General features: G+C 40.3%; 1 protein-coding gene across 1 annotated transcript; it reads right to left on the reverse strand.

Annotated features, from left to right (window-relative positions):
- Positions 1-127: 127 nt before the first annotated feature.
- DNAJA2 (DnaJ heat shock protein family (Hsp40) member A2) lies at positions 128-19,105 on the reverse strand. The gene is made up of 9 exons (XM_023245082.2): positions 18,915-19,105; positions 17,136-17,195; positions 16,628-16,851; positions 13,580-13,660; positions 13,195-13,328; positions 11,283-11,479; positions 2,809-2,953; positions 2,551-2,678; positions 128-1,956 (listed from the first exon to the last, which is right to left on the reverse strand). Exons 1-9 carry the CDS (start codon positions 18,990-18,992, stop codon positions 1,765-1,767), a joined length of 1,239 nt encoding a protein of 412 aa, XP_023100850.1. The 5' UTR covers positions 18,993-19,105; the 3' UTR covers positions 128-1,764.
- Positions 19,106-19,764: the final 659 nt, after the last annotated feature.

The following is a 19,764-nucleotide window of genomic DNA, read 5'->3' on the forward strand; positions in this document are numbered from 1 at the left end:
CAAAAGCAGAGCACAACTGAGTGAAATAACAGATCTCAACAAGGTTTTATTCTCCTTCCATATGGTTTTCTTTGCTATGGCCAAAAAACCTGAGTAGAATTAAAAGAAAGACTACACTGAACAACTCTAATGTTTTATAAACCTTTATTGGAAAGGCTACAAACTTCATATTGTCACTGCATTTCTTAACCTTAAAGTGGTTGTGGGGAAGTAACCTTGGATACAAAACTACTATGCTGTTGAATCTTGCCCAGGCTGGTTGTAAAATATTTTTTGTACAATGGAGGTAGAGTGGATAGGGCAATAATTTAATCCTCACAGGCCTTGATTAATGCCAGGATACTTCCTGACATCCCACCCCCACCCCCACCCCCCCACCATTCAGGTTATCTAGTAGGCCTAGAAATAAACTACAAGTACTGTATTTAGGCTCAGGGATGGCATAATACATTTTTTAGTTTTCAGTTTTCCCCATTTGTTCTTTTACAAATGTAAAATGTATAACTGATGTCTCTTTTCCCTAAAATTAAAGTGTGTTCTAAAAATATCTACTCTGGGAATGAAAAGGTAGTAGAAGATGGAAAGAGCAACACAACATCCTTTTCATAGTTTTACCTGATTTTTCTCATACCAGCCTAAGAGTCTTAATTTTCTATAAAACATTAGTAATCGATGCTTCCCCCAATTTCAAATATTCAACTTAATGGAGACAGAGAATCTTTAACTTAACATTTAATGAAAACAGAGCATTTTAACAGGTTCTATGCAGACATGGTTCTAATATTGATTTGCTGTTACCTTATTTTTAAAAGGGGGAGGTGGTGGGGAAATACAGAGGCTAGGTTAACCTGGCCCCAATGCTCAGGATTAACTTATGAGTTACAGAACTCAGATGTCCTTGACTGTACAAAGCATCAGTTGAAGCCAATAAAGCCTGTTTTTACCAACATGTCAAACTTTCTTTTTGCCTTTTAAAACTATAAAATGGGCATGTACCTGAAACATAAGCTTCAGGCCAATGGGCTTTTAAGGGCTGCTTAAGAACCAGAATGAAGGATACATTCTCCAGCTTAAAGATACATTTTACAGTTCAAAGTATGTTTTTCCTTCTAAAAATGTGACACAAAGAATAATTTATACCAACTGCTTTTTATTATTGAGTCTCAGAAACCTTTCACAAGATGGTTAAAAAAAAAAAGAGGGGGGAAAGAAAAACAAAACAAAAAAAAAACTTTACAACCACAGCTAATGTTATTTTCTCCATTGTTCCCAGTCAGCTCCAAACCCATTGTGTGCAAAGCCCATTTTTCCATGCATCTAAATGATAGATACAGGCTATGAAATTCTTTATTCTATTTGTAGCAGCTTACGCAGGTGCAGCCAAACACAAAGCTTCAGGACAAATTGTACACAAACTTTACAATGTGGGATTTGGATTTAAAATATGAACATAAAATCTACACAAAACTGATAAAAATCAAGCACAGATACCAGGACTGAAACTTATAACCCATGTGTGAAAGGGAGTCTTGTTTCCTTTCAAGTGCTTTATTCTGCTACAGAACAGTCAAAATGAAGATGTAAAGCTTTGTGGTTAGTTTAAATTATACACTCTGTAGATACTATACCAATTTTAAAAGTTACACATAGACCAACAGATGTCCATCAGTTCATCTGGATTGACCAGACACTCCAGCTGGATAGCTGAAAGCAAACCGAGCAAATGTGGAAAGAAAATCCACCTGTGCAATTTGTTTGCAGAGTTTACTGATGGGCACATTGCACTCCTGGTCCATGATGGCTGCTGCTTTCTTCATCAGAGCTATCATTATAGGCTTCACGCCTCTGACCACCTCCTGAGCCCCGAGTGCTATCAAATTCTTGAAGCTCTACCTCCTCTGTATCTCCAATGATGTTTGGAACTTCTGGTCTAGATGGCAGAAGGTCTTCTAGTTCCTTCATTAAAACAAAACACAGATTAGCTGGGAAATATCTTCAACTTTCCTTTGGATACAATCCAAGATATATGCTTGAGAGTTAAGACAGGTCAACCTATGTGCACTTTAAGCCAGAGATCACAAACTGATGACACACAGGCCAAATCTGCACAAATCTTTTGTACAACCCAACTACTACTTAGAAAATAAAAAGCCAGAATCAGTTCCCAACATTAAAACACTGAAAGATTTCACATGAGACGTGCCTTCCCGCATAGAACAGCTAAAAGACGCTAAGCTGGCATACTATGATATGTTGGATGCCTTTTCAGGTGAGGGATCTGGTCTCCAGAGAGCCCCAATCCTCCCAACACCAACTCATACCCAGTCTGCTTTACTTCTTTACTATTCCCTGCTTGGCCCTGTCAACATTTACACCAGCAAGCCTCGCATTTAATAACCACCAGAACGGCCCAACAATCACTCAAATGTTAAAAAAGTAATATTTTATAAATTATGTGTTCTAATCTTAGCACTAAAAACAAATGAACGGTGACAAAGAAAAGCAACTATTATTAAACTTTAAGTTATCTGCTGCTTAGAGAACACTTACAGAAAGCTTGTCTGGGTTGATCCAGTTGTTTTCAGGAAACTGCACATCAAATTTTATGTATAGATCACCTTTTTCAAAGGGATTACGATACTGTGGCATTCCTTCACCTCGAACTACACGGACACATCCTATTGAGTAAAAAGGAAACTATTTAGAATTTATTCAAGAAGGTACTCCATAATTCTTTTGAGAGTCACTAGCTATAAAAATCACAAAAGAACACATGGAATCCTGGGTCAAACAAAAATCAAGATCTACCTGGTTCAATTACTTTTCCAGGGGGGTATTTCACCACAATCTGACGTCCATCAAGGTGTTTAAATGTGAACTGAAATCCACACAAAGCTTCAACAAGTCCTATCTTGTATGTCATGTGCAAATCATTCCCGTCTCTCTGGAACACCTACAAATAAACCACACAAAACATTTTAAAAAAGTACGGAGCCATGACCTGTTGTGCTGTGCTCCTTGAAATAATTTCAAAACCTTAATTCTACCATTCACAGTAAAAGCCAAACTGTCGTCATCCCTAATTCCCTAAATTTGCATAAGGAAACCTAGCTATTTTCACTTAATATGCTAGAAAATTCTGTCAGAAAAGCACTGGAATCGAGAAAACAATGGCTCATAAGGCAGGCTGAGGCTCCAAAAAACAGAACCAGGTATATTCTGCAATTGTGGCCCATTTCCTGACTCTGCCTCTGAGCAAAAAAAAATGGTGCAGACAGTCCAGTAAGATTCTGTAGAACAGGTTCACCTTAGGACTGTTCCCCAGACGTGATCCTAACAGGTAAAGGGGAGAGTCCAAATTCAACATAAAGTCCAACCAGTAATGTTTAGCCAGTAAACGGGCTCACACACATGTACAAAGTTTTATCTCATCTAAAATTCAAAATTTGCTTAGGTGAATGTAAATCAAACAGCAAATGCTAAGGGTGACTAATTACACTATAAGCCTATTGACTAGGTAATGCAATGATTATTCAAGAAACATCAAATATGTTTCTGAGCTTTTAACGTATAGGAAAAATATATCCAACTTCACACACACCTGACTTACAATTTTTGCTTATTAGAATTTACAAATATCAGGGCACCTGGGTGGCTCAGTCAGTTAAGTGTCTGATTTTTTTTTTTTAATTTTTTTTTTCAACGCTTATTTATTTTTGGGACAGAGAGAGACAGAGCATGAACGGGGGAGGGGCAGAGAGAGAGGGAGACACAGAATCGGAAGCAGGCTCCAGGCTCTGAGCCATCAGCCCAGAGCCTGACGCGGGGCTCGAACTCACGGACCGCGAGATTGTGACCTGGCTGAAGTCGGACGCTTAACCGACTACGCCACCCAGGCGCCCCAAGTGTCTAACTTTTGATTTCGGCTCAGGTCCTTCTCATGGTTGAGATCAAGCCCTACTTCAGGTTCTGTGAGGAGTGTGGAGCCTGCTTAAAATTCTCTACCTCTCTCTGCTCCTCCCCTGCTCGCATACACTCTTTTTCAAAAAAAAAAAATTTACAAATATCTATACTTAGCCTTTGAGATTTAGGATGAAACAAAATTTACAATGAAAGGTCACTAAGATTTTTTTCAATACAAAATAGTCTCTTCCAAAAAAACAATGCTGGCTAATTCAGGAAAAAGTGGAAATCTAAAAGATATCCTCTTTTCCTAAATTATCCTCCTAAATTTACCCATGAAGAAAAGTTAATCTCAAACCATTATCTTGGATCAGTGGTCCTGAACCAGCAGCCTCAGCAGCACCAGGAAACTTGTTAGGAATGCACATTCTTGGGCCACACCCCATACCTACTGCATCAGAAACTATGGAGGTAGGGCCTAGTAATCCGTAGTTTTAACACCAGGTGATTCAGGGGCGCCTGGGTGGCTCAGTCGGTTAAGCGTCCGACTTCGCCCAGGTCCGTGAGTTCGAGCCCCTCTTTGGGCTCTGTGCTGACAGTGCAGAGCCTGGAGCCTGTTTCAGATTCTGTGTCTCCCTCTCTCTCTCTGACCCTCCCGCATTCATGCTCTGTCTCTGTCTCAAAAATAAATAAACGTAGGGGTGCCTGGGTGGCGCAGTCAGTTAAGCGTCCGACTTCAGCCAGGTCACGATCTCGCCGTCCGTGAGTTCGAGCCCCGCGTCGGGCTCTGGGCTGATGGCTCGGAGCCTGGAGCCTGTTTCCGATTCTGTGTCTCCCTCTCTCTCTGCCCCTCCCCCGTTCATGCTCTGTCTCTCTCTGTCCCAAAAATAAAAAAAAGTAAAAAAAATAAAAACGAAAAAAAAAAATAAATAAATAAACGTTAAAAAAAAATTAAAAAAAAGAAACACCAGGTGATTCTAATGTATGTAAAAGTTGAGAACCACTGAATGTATATTACCTATGTGCATTTCTTTAAGTATTTCTCACAATGGGTGAAAAAATTAAGTTCAATAAGGATTCTTCAATGCAGAATGTTTTAATGCTTTAATATCTATAAAATGTTAGTGTTTCTAAACATCTTATAATATTATTGTTCCAAGAACCATCTATAACCAAATATCCTTTGGTTAAAACATTAGAAATAGGGAACAAGATGGGGCGCCTGGGTGGCGCAGTCGGTTAAGCGTCCGACTTCAGCCAGGTCATGATCTCGCGGTCCGCGAGTTCGAGCCCCGCGTCAGGCTCTGGGCTGATGGCTGGGAGCCTGGAGCCTGTTTCCGACTCTGTGTCTCCCTCTCTCTCTGCCCCTCCCCCGTTCATGCTCTGTCTCTCTCTGTCCCAAAATAAATAAAAAACGTTGAAAAAAAAAATTAAAAAAAAAAGAAATAGGGAACAAGAGGGGCGTCTGGGTGGCGCAGTCGGTTAAGCGTCCGACTTCAGCCAGGTCACGATCTCGCGGTCCGCGAGTTCGAGCCCCGCGTCAGGCTCTGGGCTGATGGCTCAGAGCCTGGAGCCTGTTTCGGATTCTGTGTCTCCCTCTCTCTCTGCGCCTCCCCCATTCATGCTCTGTCTCTCTCTGTCCCAAAAATAAATAAACGTTGAAAAAAAAATTTTTTTTAAAAAGAAGTAGGGAACAAGGGGCACCTGGGTGGCTCAGTCAGTTAAGCATCTGACTCTAGATTTTGGCTCAGGCCATGATCTCATGGTTTGTGAGTGCGAGCACTAACAATGAGGTGCTTGGGATTCTCCCTCCCCTCCCCCCCCCTCCGACTCTCTCTCAAAATAAACTTAAAAAAAAGGAGTAAGAAGGGACACCATGCTCCTGGATAGAAGAGCTCAACTTAAAGTGATTCCAATTAAAAATGATATCAAGGTGAAGGGGGGTGGCGGCAGGGACTAGTGGACAGGTGAGTAGATTAGAAAACCTGGTGCTAAAATTCAAACAGAATAAACAAGCAAGGACACTCAGGGAATTTTTAAAAACCATGTTAATTAGAGGCCCCTGGGTGGCTCAGTCAGTTGAGTGTCCTTTTGTTTAGTGTCGGTTGTGTTTGACTTCAGCTCAGGTCATGATATCAGAGTTCATGAGTTCGAGCCCCACATCAGGTTCTGTGCTGATAACTTTGGAGCCTGGAACCTGCTTCAGATTCTATCTTCCTCTCTCTGTCCCTCACCCGCTTATGCATACTCTCTCAAAAATAAATAAAAAACAACTAATTGAAAACCAAGAACCAGATAGTAAAAGACTTAAAAGCAGTAAGAATTTCTGGAAAACAAAGGTACAGAGAACAGAGAAGGGACTAACATCACCAGATATGGTGATTTTTTGCTATGCAAATGCACAATGGTAGCCATAACACCAGAACAGATACACACCTGTACTGAAAGATGAATACACATGATTTACTGCACTCTCAAAATCAAATGTTTTTTGATCAGAAGATTTATACTGTTTCAGCTAACAGCACCCACCCTAATCTCATGGCCTCATAATTCCTTCAGCACAAGTGTTGGGAGTGGGGGGGGAGAAAATAAAAGAAAAAAAAAGCCCCTAACAAAAGAACTACAAGCTTTTTCATGAACTAGTTGAGACTACCCAACTTTTCTTAGAGGGTTAATATTTTTGGGGCATCTGGGTGGCTCATTCGGTTGTGTCCAACTTCAGCTCAGGTCATAATCTCACAGTTCATGGGTTTCAGCCCCACGTCGGGCTCTGTGCTGACAGCTCAGAGCCTGGAGCCTGCTTTGGATTCTGTGTCTCCCTCCCTCTCTGCCCCTTCCCTGCCTGCACTCTGTGTCTCAAAAATGAATAAACATTAAAAAAAAAAAAAAAAAAAAGGAGGTTAACATTTTCAGTGGTATAAATGAAACAAGATGCCTAAATCCCACCCCGGGCTCAAATTTACTTTATTGGTCATAATAAAACCAAATCTTTGACCTCTTTCTAGCTGAACTTCCACTCTAACCTCTACCATCTTTTATTTTCTACTTTACACAGTTACATCTGCTGTCTGTTGGAAATTCCATGCAATCCACACCTTCCAACAATTTTAAGAGGTGACCTTCTTCCAAATACCTCCCCATAGCCCTAAGTAAGAAAAGTAGCTTATTCATGATCTCATTTGATTCTACAATATCCTTCTAAGGGAGGCCTATCTTTGTATTTAGTAAAGCTAAGCCAAGCCCAAGGATCCCAAAGCTAGTAAGTGGGGAGTCAGAACTTAAGTCCTTGTCTCCAAATCCAGTAATCTTCATTTAAAAATTTTCCATTTAATTATGTAGCAACATTAGAAACATCAGTTAGGCATTAGACTCCTGATTTTGGCTCAGATCATGATCTCACAGTTCCTGAGATGGAGCTCCATGCTGTTAGTACAGGGCCTGCTTGGAGGATTCTCATTCCCTCTCTCTTTCTGTCCCTCCCCCGCCTGTGCTCTCTCTCAAAATAAACATTTTTTTTTTTAATTATGTAGCAACATTAAAGAATGAATACAGGGGTTAAAAAAAAAAAAAAGATTTCACCATTAGTCTGACATACCAAAAACTCTCCGCCAAATAAGCATTACTTAACTTCCCCATTACTCTCCCGCTACTACAGTGCCACACATCATTTGGTAACTGTTCCAAGGATATAGCCACGAAAATACCCACGTGTTGTCTGAACCATCTCAAAATACAGTTTATACCCAAGCATACTATAAAGCTTATAAACATCTCAATTACTTGGCTATCTTTCTGCCTTCATCCTTTGTATGGTGGTGTGCATGAAAAGGCATGACTGAACAAATGAGGAAGTAGCTAAAATACCAATTAACAGAGAATCTAGAGTTACAAATATTTCAACCTATAAGACCTTAAGACAGAATTATAGGAATTACTGTTTTTTTAGCAATCAAGAAGCCCTTGCTATTTGCAGGATTCGCAATATCCACAAAGGGCCTAGATGTAGATAGTAATTTATAGTTTTGCCAAGGCAAGAAATTTGCCCTGAGAAAAACAAAGGAGAGCAAGCCACAACCTAGCATGGGAATTGATCTAATCAAATTCCCAGAATCTGCGTCTCAATATGGCTTTATTCTCTATTAGATTCGATTCTTTAAGTTTTATTTATTTACTTTGAGAGAGAGAGTGAGGATAGGGAGAGGGAGGGAGAGAATCCCAAGCAGTCTCTGTGTCAACACAGGCCTCGATCTCACGACCATGAGATTATAATCTGACCCCAAATTAAGAGCCAGACACTCAACCAACTGAGCCACCCAGGCACCCGTGATTTTCAAAATTTATTTGTAGAAATCACCATCAAATGGGAGAAATTTTTAGTGTAAACTAATAAAGTGGTGACTTGTGATATAAAGACCTTCAGAGAAACTCAAGTCAATGAGATCAAGTAATGCCAGAACCCCGTCAAAGGCTTTTAATTAGTCAAGAATCTGGGTGATTACTAAACAAGTTTCCTGAATAGCTCCAGATTCAGCTTTCAAGAATAAAGGCTTTTTACAACTGCACCAAGAACCATAAAGTACCTAGGAATAAACCTAACCAAAGAGGTAAAAGATCTGCACACTGAAAACTATAGAAAGCTTAGGAAAGAAAATGAAGACACAAAGAAATGGAAAAACATTCCACGCTCATGGATTGGAAGAACAAATTATTGTTAAAATGTCAATACCACCCAAAGCAGTCTACACAGTCAATGCAATCCCAATTGAAATAGCACCAGCATTCTTCTCAGAGCTAGAGCAAACAATCCTAAAATTTGTATGGAACCACAAAAGACCCGAAATAGCCAAAGTAATGTTGAAAAAGAAAACCAAAGCAGAAGGCATCACAATCCTGGACTTTAGCCTATACTACAAAGCTATAATCATCAAGACAGGATGGTACTGGCACAAAAACAGGCACATAAACCAATGGAATAGAATAGAGAACCCAGAAATGTACCCACAAATGTATGACCAACTAATTTTTGACAAAGCAGGAAAGAATATCCAATGGAAAAAAGACAGTCTCTTTAGCAAATGGTGCTGGGAGAACTGGATGGCAACATGCAGAAGAATGAACCTGGACCACTTTTTTACACCATACACAAAAATAAATTCAAAATGGATGGAAGACCTAAACATGAGACAGGAAACCATCAAAATCCTAGAAGAGAAAACAGGCAGCAACCTCTTTGACCTCAGCCGCAGCAACTTCTTAATTGACAGGTTTCCAGAGGCAAGGGAAACGAAAGCAAAAATGAACTATTGAGACCTCATCAAGATAAAGATAAAAAGCTTCTGCACAGCAAAGGAAACAATCAACAAAACTAAAAGGCAACCAATGGAACGGGACAAGATATTTGCAAATGACATATAAGGTAAAGGGTTAGTATCAAAAATCTATAAAGAATTTATAAAACTCAACACCTGAAAACCAAATAATCCCATCAAAAAATGAAAGACATGAATAGACACTTTTCCAAAGAAGATATACAGATGGCTAACAGACACATGAAAAGATGCTCAACATCACTCATTATCAGGGAAATACAAATCAAAACCACACTGAGATATCACCTCACACCAGTCAGAGTGGCTAAAATTAACAACTGAGGAAACAGATGTTGGCGAGGATGTGGAGAAAAGGGGACCCTCTTGCACTTTTGGTGGGAATACAAACTGGTGCAGTCACTCTGGAATACAGTGTGGAGGTGCCTCAAAAAGTTAAAAAATAGAATTGCCCTATAACCCAGCAATAGCGCTACTAGAAATTTATCCAAAAGGTACAGGAGTACTGACTCACAGGGGCACATGTGAAGAGCATGTGCTATTATAGCAGAGCTATCAACAGTAGCCAAAGTATGGAAAGAGCCCAAATGTCCATCAACTGATGAATGGATAAAGAAGATGTGAGGTGTGTGTGTATGTATCTACATACATACATACACACACACACACACACACACACGCAATGGAATACTACTCAGTGATGGAAAAGAATGAAATCTTGCCATTTGCAACATGGATGGAACTGGAGGGTATTATTTTTATTTTTATAATCATGTTTAATTTTTTTTAATGTTTATTTATTTTGGAGAGAGACAGAGAGTGAGTGGGGGAGGGACAGAGACAGAGAGGAAGACACAGGATCTGAAGCAGGCTCCAGGCTCTGAGCTGTCAGTACAGAGCCTGATGTGGGGCTCGAACTCACAAACGGCGAGATGATGACCTGAGTTGAAGTCGGACACTTAACCCACTGAACCACCCAGGCACCCCTGGAGGGTATTATACAGAGAACTGAGGGTTGATGGGGCTGGGGAGTTGGGGAAAATGGAAGATGGGCACTGAGGAGGGCACTTGTTGGGATGAGCACTGGGTGTTTCATGTAAGTGATGAATCATGAGAATCTACTCCCAAAGCCAAGACTACACTGTATACACTATATGTTAGCTAATGTGACAATAAGTTATTAAAAAAAAAAAAAAAAAGAATAAAGGTTCTCAGGGGCACCTGGGTGGCTCAGTCAGTTAAGTGTCCGACTTTGGCCCAGGTCATGATCTCAACGGTTTGTGGGTTCAAGCCCCACGTCAGGCTCTGTGCTGACAGCTCAGAGCCTGGAACCTGCTTCGGATTCTGTGTCTCCCTCTCTCTCTGTCCCTCCCCTGCTAGCATGCCCTCTCTCAAAAATTAATAAACATTAAACAAAGAAAAATAACAATAGGCTCGTAAAAAAAATAAAGGCTCATACTATACTATATGGCACATCAGAAAATAGAGGTGCAATGGTATAATCAAAAGAATATACACTAGACCACATCGCTGGACCAGTTAATTATGCCTTGAACCTAAAATACAACAGAAGAACAGAATAAATTTTTTTTAAACTGTAGTACTTTTTCTATCAAGAAAAGGTCACTTGGTTAACCCAACATGTAAAACAATTCAACAGAAAAGCACTGAGGACTGAAGCCCTATCTATCCACCATTCAACACCAGTCAAAGGAGTTTCACAATGAAAAATAAGCTACCTTAGATCATCTGGTCCAATGCCCTTATTTTCATAAATAAGGAAACTGGGGTACAGAAACAACAGGATTACTTACGATTACAGTGTAATCAATGGCTGAGCTGCAACCAAAACTGACTCCTTTTCAGTGCTTCTGACTGCACCTGGCTTGTTGGTCTACTAGTCAGTTCTTATGAACTCAGCCCAAGCACTTAACAACTTCATTTAAGTTCAAAGTTGTTCCAAAGAACCCAAAAAGATCTAACCCGTACCTTGAGCAAAAGACTCATTTCTGCATAAAACAAAAATCAAACAAACAAAAAGGAAATTACCTCATGTTCCTTCTCTTGGAGCAAAAGAACAATGTCTCCTGGTTCCACTCCTGGGGCCTGATCTGCTTCCCCAGTGAATGTAATTCTCTGTCCATGTTTCATGCCTTTGTCTACGTGGACTTCAAGAATCTTCACTTCTTTAATCACCTTCTTGCCTTCACATTTTTTACAGCGGTCCTTTTCATTAATTACCTCTCCTAGAAAGAGAGGTCATTCAAACTTCCAGCAAGAGAACCATACCGCACTCTTAAGATACATCTTGATAATGCTTTTGTTCATTAAATAAACGTTCCGAATCTAACTGCTATCTAAAGTTTTGTTTAAACTATCTTTCTTAGTAACAGAAACTTGCATCTTACTACCCAGTCTCCTCTATTTCAGAGTATAATGTATTTTAAAATACACTTTCTTGGCTGACTCATCTCCTAAATTTAAAACAAAGTCCAAGGATCAACAAGGAAACAAAATGCGTGGTCAAATGCTAAAGCTTCTACAAGTGCTACTTCATTTTTTGTTTTCAGTCTTAGTTTCATATAGGTTTAACTCTGTCAGAGACAACCCAAATAAAAATTTAAATACCCTTTATGGATCATTATTACACTGCATAATCGGTACTAGATTTTATTTATTTCATAGACTAACCCCTGCTCAGGTGTCCTATTATGGATCTTCCTTTTATTTAGGTGCACTATCATTGACAATTTCCAAAACCAAAGAAGAGATAGCTGAATTTTATCTGACACTGAGTATCTCCATACCATGTTCAGAACAACACAGCTTTTCTATGCATTCTTCTGAAACATTTAATTAGTGGTATAATGAAGTAAACATGAAGTTGTACATAACTTATTATGAAAAAATATCATTGATTTTTGATGGCTGATTATTGGCACACATTAATGCTTAGATGACACATATAATTAATGACCTCAGGGACTGTTTCTAGAACACTGCTTTCAAAAAGTATGTTCTGTAGAACACCAGTTCCTCACAATGGTAGTGGTACACAGGAAAAGATTTCAGTAAACTTGGTTCTTGATGGCAGAAACTGTTAGAAATTTTAATAAGGGAAAGTGCACTGAGACTTTACAGGAAGGGAATATAATATGTAGTTTCTCCATTGTCTCATCACTTCCTGGAGCAATTTGGAAAAACATGCTCTAGAACTGTTTTCAGTGTGGTAGCCACCAACCATTTGTGGCTATTTAAAGTTTAAATTAAAATTAAAAATTCAGTTACTCAGTTACACTAGCTAAATTTCAAGTACTCAATAGCCACAGGTGGCTAATGGTTACCATACCAGACATTGCATATACAGTATTTTTCTGTTATTGTAGAAAAATTTTATTAGATAGCACTGCTCTACAACAGGGTCTGGCAAACTAAAACCCACAGGCCAAATTGGGTATGCCCATGTTTTTCTAAGAAATGTTTAGCTGGAAGTCAGTCATGCCCATTTAGTTATATATTGTCTGTGGCTATAAAAGCATTACAAGGATAGGGGTGAGTAGTAGTTTCAAAAACCATTCTGAGCCTAAGTATTTCAAAGACATTCAAAGCCTAAAGTATTTACTTCTGTGAGAAGGACTTCAATCCCTGTAACTACCCTTAAAAGCTAGCAGCTTACAGTACAATCTGTTGCTATCTCCCTCTTTCTCAAATATAACCTTTAAAAATACAAAGGAACAAAAAACTTTGCCCATCCTTTTGGAACTAAAAAAGACTAACATTTCACTGAACGTAACGTAAACTTACTATTTGTGTTCATCGGGCCTATACATAATAATTATTTTCATTTTTTCTTTTGGAACTGTATGAATACACATGTTAAAAAGAAAAAACATAAGTCTCTCCAATTCCTGCATTCCCAATCCATTTCAACATAAAAGCAGAGAAGTACTGGCATGCATACCTTCTCCATTACAGTCAGAACACACAGACTGCATCTGTTGTACCATTCCCGGAGCCAGCTGTCTTATCATAATGCGTACACCTCGACCCCGACAAGCACTACACTTCTGAACAGCTCCAGACTTTCCACCTTGGCTAAAGCAAGCAAACGTGTAAATTAGATTTTTGCCCATAGACCATTCCAATAGGTCATGGAAAAAAAGAATTGTGCTTTTCAACTTCATCTTCTCAACACCCAATGACCAGTATTTAAATGGACTTTCAGAAGTATCAGAAAATGTTGAGTTGGGTAGTTTAAATCATGAACAATTTTTACCTGGTAGAGACTAAATGTACCACTGAAAGATCAGATGAAATGCATTTTATAAACTAGAACACACACTTACCCACTGCATGCACTACAGAGTACATTCTTGCTAAGTTGTAGTTTGGTTGTCTTGCCATTATACAGATCTTCTAAAGATACTCTGGGGAGAAAAGAATTAGATTCAATCAAATTTTGCCAAGTTCTCCTAAATACAAGATATACATGACAGCTGACACAGCAAATTCCACTATAGCCTTTTAAAACAAAGAATTAAAAAACATCTTACACTAAGTCAACTAAGGTTTTATTTTGTGGCTCAAATTAACAGGATTTTATGGTTATGGACAGTATATATGGTGTCAAAACCAGAACCTACAGGATCAGGCCAACAATTTACTATGCTGCATTTTCTGATAAAGTTGATAACTGCACAAACTCAAGGATCAACCTTCTTCTGGCCTCAAGCAGGAGCCCCTCCATCTAATCCAACCCTGTGAATGTGGTACAATTATTATCCTCATCTTACAAGACAAAACTGACCCTAGAGAGGTTAACTTGCCTTACTTGATCACACAGGCAGTTTGGCTCCAGAATCCATGCTCTACTAAAGACTCTGTTCCCCTCAAGGACAAATTTTAGAAAAGCTACAAAGTTACATTACAACTTATGGGAGTTATATGCAACTTAGATTGTATATGTCTCAAAAACAAAACAAACAAAAAAAAAGTGACCTTGTCAACAGTGTGACAGAGAGGAGGAAAAGAACAGGTTTTCAAGAGAGAAGTTTTAGAGGTCTTAAGAAACTACTGACTTATAAGCAAAATTATATATTTGAATTAACTTTTACCAAACTTTCAAAGGGGTCTATGATCAAAGTAGGGAGGTTTAGGGGCGCTTGAGTGGCTCAGTCGGCTAAGCTTCCAACTTTTCATTATGGCTCAGGTCATGATCTCACGGTTTGTGAAATCAAGCCCCAGCATCAGGCTCCACACTGAACATGAAGCCTGCTTGGGATATTCATATTCATTCATTCATTCATTCTCTCTCTCTCTCTTTCTCTCTCTCTCTCCCTCCCTCCCTCCCTTTCTGCCCCTCCCCTGCTCATATGCATGGTCTCTCTCTCAAAATAAATAGACATTTATAAAAAAGGCAGAGCTTATAAGCCTATTAAAAATACACAACTGATAAAACCCAACTACCTTTATACAGCAGATGAATTATAGGAGCATTCATTTCCAAACCAACCTCAAAAAAAATCTATGTATATCAAGTCTCAAAAACACTATTCAGGGGCGCCTGGCAGGCTCAGTCAGTTAAGTGTTCACCTTCGGCTCAGGTCATGATCTCAAGGTTCATGAGTTCAAAGCCCTGCATGGGGTGGGGGTGGGTCTTTCCTAATTTAATTTTTAAATTAAAAAAAAATTTTTTTTTAGCACTATTCATTTAGGATCTGAAAGCAATGCTTTTAATGTGCTTTTTTTTACCCATCTCATTGTGTTTTTAAATTTCAGCAGTAAAGATTTACTTTAAAATAGAGCAACAATAGTTAAAAGTAATTTGCAAAGCACCCATAATATTTATTTTGTGGTATTCAAACTTTCCCAAAATCATTATTTCAAGCTAATATTTGTACACATTCTAGGCAGTATAAGAATAAGACACTTAGGGACAAAACATTATCAACACTTGCAAATAATGACATAGCTACAGCTTAATCTTAGACAAAAGCAATTGGCTGCATCTTTCTTTTAGTACTCATAACAATCTTTAACCAAATCATTTACAGAAAAAAAAAATAGGTATGTCTTTTCCTCCTTGTATATTAAACTGCAATCAGTATGCAAAACCACTATCTAAGAGGCCAGAAAAATACGCACTTCAACATGGCCAATGGACAAAAAATGTGGGTAATAGTCTGGCCAAGCTGGCACTATCCACCAATGGTGCTAAACTGGCACAATCCTTTACAAGGCAATTTAGTTGTATTTATCAGCCTCAAAACACTGATGCCTGCCTGGGAATCTCTGCCAAGAAGAGACAAAGCTGTATATAAAGATACTCAAAGCAGTTACTCATTACAGAAAAATATTAGCAACAGCTTATAGAAAAGGTGAATGATTAAATAAATCATGGAATGGAATATTATAAAGCCACCCAAAATGAAATGTAACAACAGGTAAATTCTAAATAATATTAAAACAGGCATTTACTATATAATTTGAAAAAAATTTTAAGGAGAATATTAAGAATTTATTAAGGTACAGCAAGCACTCTCTTGATCCTATTTACTTCTTAGATCACTTCTGTATCAAAGAAAAAAGAACACACACCATACAATTATTACTCTTCGAATAATATCCTAATGATAATTTCTGAGGTTAAATTCTTTTAAAATACAAACAAATTTGAGAATGAGATTCAAACAATGTAACAGTTTACACTTCCTCTAATCTACTCAAATATATAAATTAGGTAATTGAAATATTTTAAATAAACGATGAAAGTCAAGTCTCTGGCATTTGCTAGTAAAACCATTATTGGTTCATGAAGAGGATAAAAAACCTCACAAACTTTGCAAAGTAAAATAGCTATTTTCATACTGTAGAGGGCCATCGGTGGTTAGCAGTCTAAGATCAAGGTCAGACACCATTCACATGTTGGCAGGTTAATGTCAGGCTTGAAGCCAGCAAGCTCCATGGAAACCAATTTAGGAGAGTTCACACTGAGGATCAAGTAATGAGTGACTGTAACAGTGTAAACAAACTAGTCAGAGAGTCACTCACTTTGTAAGTTTTTAAACAAAAAGTAACTTGTAAAGTTTAAATACTTAAAAAGCAAATAATCTTCATAATTGAAATTTTACATGATTTAGTAAAAGCAGCTTCAGACGCATATAACAAAACCACCTACCTACTCACTAAAAACACCATCCTTTCAGATCTGTAGCAAAGTACAAACACCTAGGTTACCAAATTCAATTTAGTCACCCAAAGAAGATAGCAAGGACATGGAAGATTTTTTTTTTCTGACAAAGGATGAACATTTTTAATACATTTCTCTTTACTGAGCATTACTACATGAAAAAATAGTACTTAATATTTGTTTAAGAAAGAAAAAAGATATTTACTTAAGTGGATGCATCATGTCTTCTCCTCTTCTTCTGCCATTTCGACTTCTACTCTGATTGCCCATAAAGCCGAACAATCCCCCACCAAAAATGTGAGAGAAAATATCATCCATGCCACCACCTCCGCCGCTACCTTCCCGAAGACCTTGTTCTCCATATCTGTCATATAATTCACGTTTCTCAGGATTTGACAGTACTTCATATGCAAAACTTATTTCTTTGAACTATAAAGAAAAGTAACAAGGAAAACAACTGGGTTCTCAGGAAGAAGAGTGGGGGAAAGGTTAAGGGAATCTGGAATCTAAAAGAAAAGCTACAAATTACATTTGGTTTGATTCTGGTCCTACCTCCCTCTGCCCGGAATGCGGGCATTCCCATTACAAAACCAAAATATTCTTAACGTAAAGATTTGGCTCTACAGGCATAGATGGGACTTTTCTTACAACGTTCCTGTTTTTAAGGAGGGCAATTTAAAACTGAAACCTCATGGGGAAAAGTGTCAACTTACTTTGTCACCAGCATTTGGATTCTTATCAGGATGATATTCCTTGGCTAACTTTCTGTATGCCTTCAATAAAAAAGAGAATTTTTAAAAAAGGTTACATACAAAATCTGCTTTAAAGATTTGTGAGTACTAAATATCCATTTTTCTGAGAAGCAATTGTTCTAAAATCAAAACCTTCCAAAAATTATCTTTTATTCACTAAGACTGTTTGGCATCTAGATTCATAATTACTAATTTATCCATCCCAATACCGTTTACTCACTAACTTGATCCAAAAAAGCAGACAGCAGCTATACTTGAACAATGCCAGAGAAAAACCAAAATACTGGAAAATTCTGCATCTTCACTATCGTCAAATGACTTTGATGGCCAGTAACCAGACCAAGATGACTCCAATGAACTCGTAAGAAATGACTGTCAAGGGGTGCCTGGGTGGCTCAGTCGGTTGAGGCCGACTTCGGCTCAGGTCATGATCTCGCAGTCCGTGGGTTCGAGCCCCGCGTCGGGCTCTGTGCTGACAGCTCAGAGCCTGGAGCCTGTTTCAGATTCTGTGTCTCCCTCTCTCTGACCCTCCCCTGTTCACGCTCTGTCTCTCCCTGTCTCAAAAATAAATAAACGTTAAAAAAAAAATTAAAAAAAAAAAAAAAGAAATGACTGTCAAGCTTAGCAAACTGCAAAACATTACTACTAAAAATTAAACTAAGAATCTCTGCTCAGGATAGCTCCTGCCTTTCCTCTAGTTGAAATACCAGGAAAAAGCCAGGAGAAGCTTTTAATATTTCATGTGGTGGATTTATAAGGGTCTTAATTAATTGGAGTGACCTCAGTCTTCGCGAAGTTGCATACATTTTAGGTGGCTGGGATATACAGCACTTAAGTCTTTATTCACAGACACATGAAATTATATAATACAGACTAGCATTTCCGGTAAGGTAACAGGAAGTCCATTTTACTCTCAACTGTATTGGTCCCAGTGCCTAAGGAGCATTCTCATTTTTTCTCAGCTTACAAATCTGGATACTCTAAAATCGGGGAAGACGGTACAGGGTTTAATCAAATGCCGCAAGTGCCTTGAAATCCTTAGATCAAAGATTCGCAGCACTACAAACAACAATAAGGTCTTATATTTATTTTTAGTGTGTACTCAGGTGTTTGGCCGAGACCCACGGCTTATTCCCGAAGCGGATACAGAACATCTAGGTTACCTGCCCACAGAACAATACATCCGAACACAGACCCAAGGGTCTGTGAGCGGAGGAGGAAAAGAGCGAGGTGCTCCTGCGGCCGCGGCACCCAGGAAACATCCCCCACTGCCCGGAGGCACCGACGGGGGCGGCCTCAACCCTCCCGCCAGACCCTAGACCCAGCCCCGACTCGGCTCCGACGCCGACTACCACGACGTGGACAACTTCTCTCCCGGGGCGAGATGCGCTGCGCGCCTCTGTCCAACCTGTTTTTCCAGGGTGGTGACCTCCGCGCGGGGAGGGCCAAGCAGGCTGCAGCCTCCCGGGAGCGCCCAACCTCCGGCGCCCGCCGGGGGAGACAGGAAGGAAGCGTTCTTCTGGTGTTTGCGCAGGGGTGGGTTTTATTTGCTGCATTTGCGGGCGGGCGGGGCCGACAGCCCAAGGTCAGCCGAGGCCGGTCTCGCCGCCACCGCCCCCCAGCCTGGGCCCGCCGCGTCCGGCGCCGGCTCGTGGGCAGCCCCGTAGCGCGGCCTGGCCGCCCCAGCCACGCAGGCCCGCGCCCCTCACACCCTGCCTGGCCCGTCCCGCTCCCCACTACCTTCTTCAGCTCGTTCTCGCTGGCACCGGGTGGGACGCCCAGAATGTCGTACAGCTTAGTGTCGGCCACGTTCGCCATGGCGGCCGGCTGGGAAGCGCTCAGAGGAGAAGGCGACGGAGCGCAGCCAGGCCCACAGCGGCGTCGGCGGCAGCGCAGGCCGAGGAAGACAGCGAGGGGGAAGAGGGGCGGAGCTGAACTTTGACCCGGCGCACGGCGCGCCGTGACGTCGCTACGCGGAGTCCGCCCCGAGCGCTTGGCAGCGACTGTTGAGGGTCGTGGTGGTGACCGAGCTTGTGGTGGTGGTGACCGAGCTTGCGGTGGGCTCGCTTTTGCTCAGCGTCCAAGCCCTGGGAAACTGAGACAACAGTGATCTGCGCTTTCCAAGGATTCAGCTCCCTGCGAAAGGCGTTTATGGAGGGTACTGAGGGGATGAAGAGGCTGTCCCTTTGGTCAGCTTCGAATCCGGCGGGCGAGAAAACCGGGCCGGGCCCCCGCGGGAGGCCCCGTTGAGGTCGTCCTCTGAATCCGAGATGCCGCAGGTGGACTCTCTGCGTCTAGTTCCCTCGGGGCTACGAGAAAAACAGCCCCTGGGGGGTGGGTGTGCGTGTCTTTCTGTCTGCGTGTTTGTTTTGTATTAAGGAATTATTAAACACCAAAGGTAGTATGTTACACCGAGTACTACAGTTAGCTACATTTTACCGATTTTGTTTCATCTCCTCCAGCCTCATACTCCTTAATCTTAAGTGTTTTAAGGGAAACCATTTTATTCATAAACATAAATATATATGTCTCTAACATGAGTTTTTAAGGCATAATCACGTCATCACATTTAGCCCATGTTCAGATTTTC

The sequence above is a fragment of the Felis catus genome, chromosome E2 (assembly GCF_018350175.1).
Source record: "Felis catus isolate Fca126 chromosome E2, F.catus_Fca126_mat1.0, whole genome shotgun sequence".
Classification (NCBI taxonomy): Eukaryota; Metazoa; Chordata; class Mammalia; order Carnivora; family Felidae; genus Felis; species Felis catus.

Coding starts and splice junctions, on each gene's coding strand:
- DNAJA2 (XM_023245082.2), bottom strand. CDS start 18,992: ATGGCGAACGTGGCCGACACTAAGCTGTACGACATTCTGGGCGTCCCA. Junction 13,329..13,579: donor CTCTGTAGTGCATGCAGTGG/GTAAGTGTGTGT, acceptor TGCTTGCTTTAG/CCAAGGTGGAAAGTCTGGAG. Junction 2,679..2,808: donor TGGAAAAGTAATTGAACCAG/GTAGATCTTGAT, acceptor TTTACTCAATAG/GATGTGTCCGTGTAGTTCGA.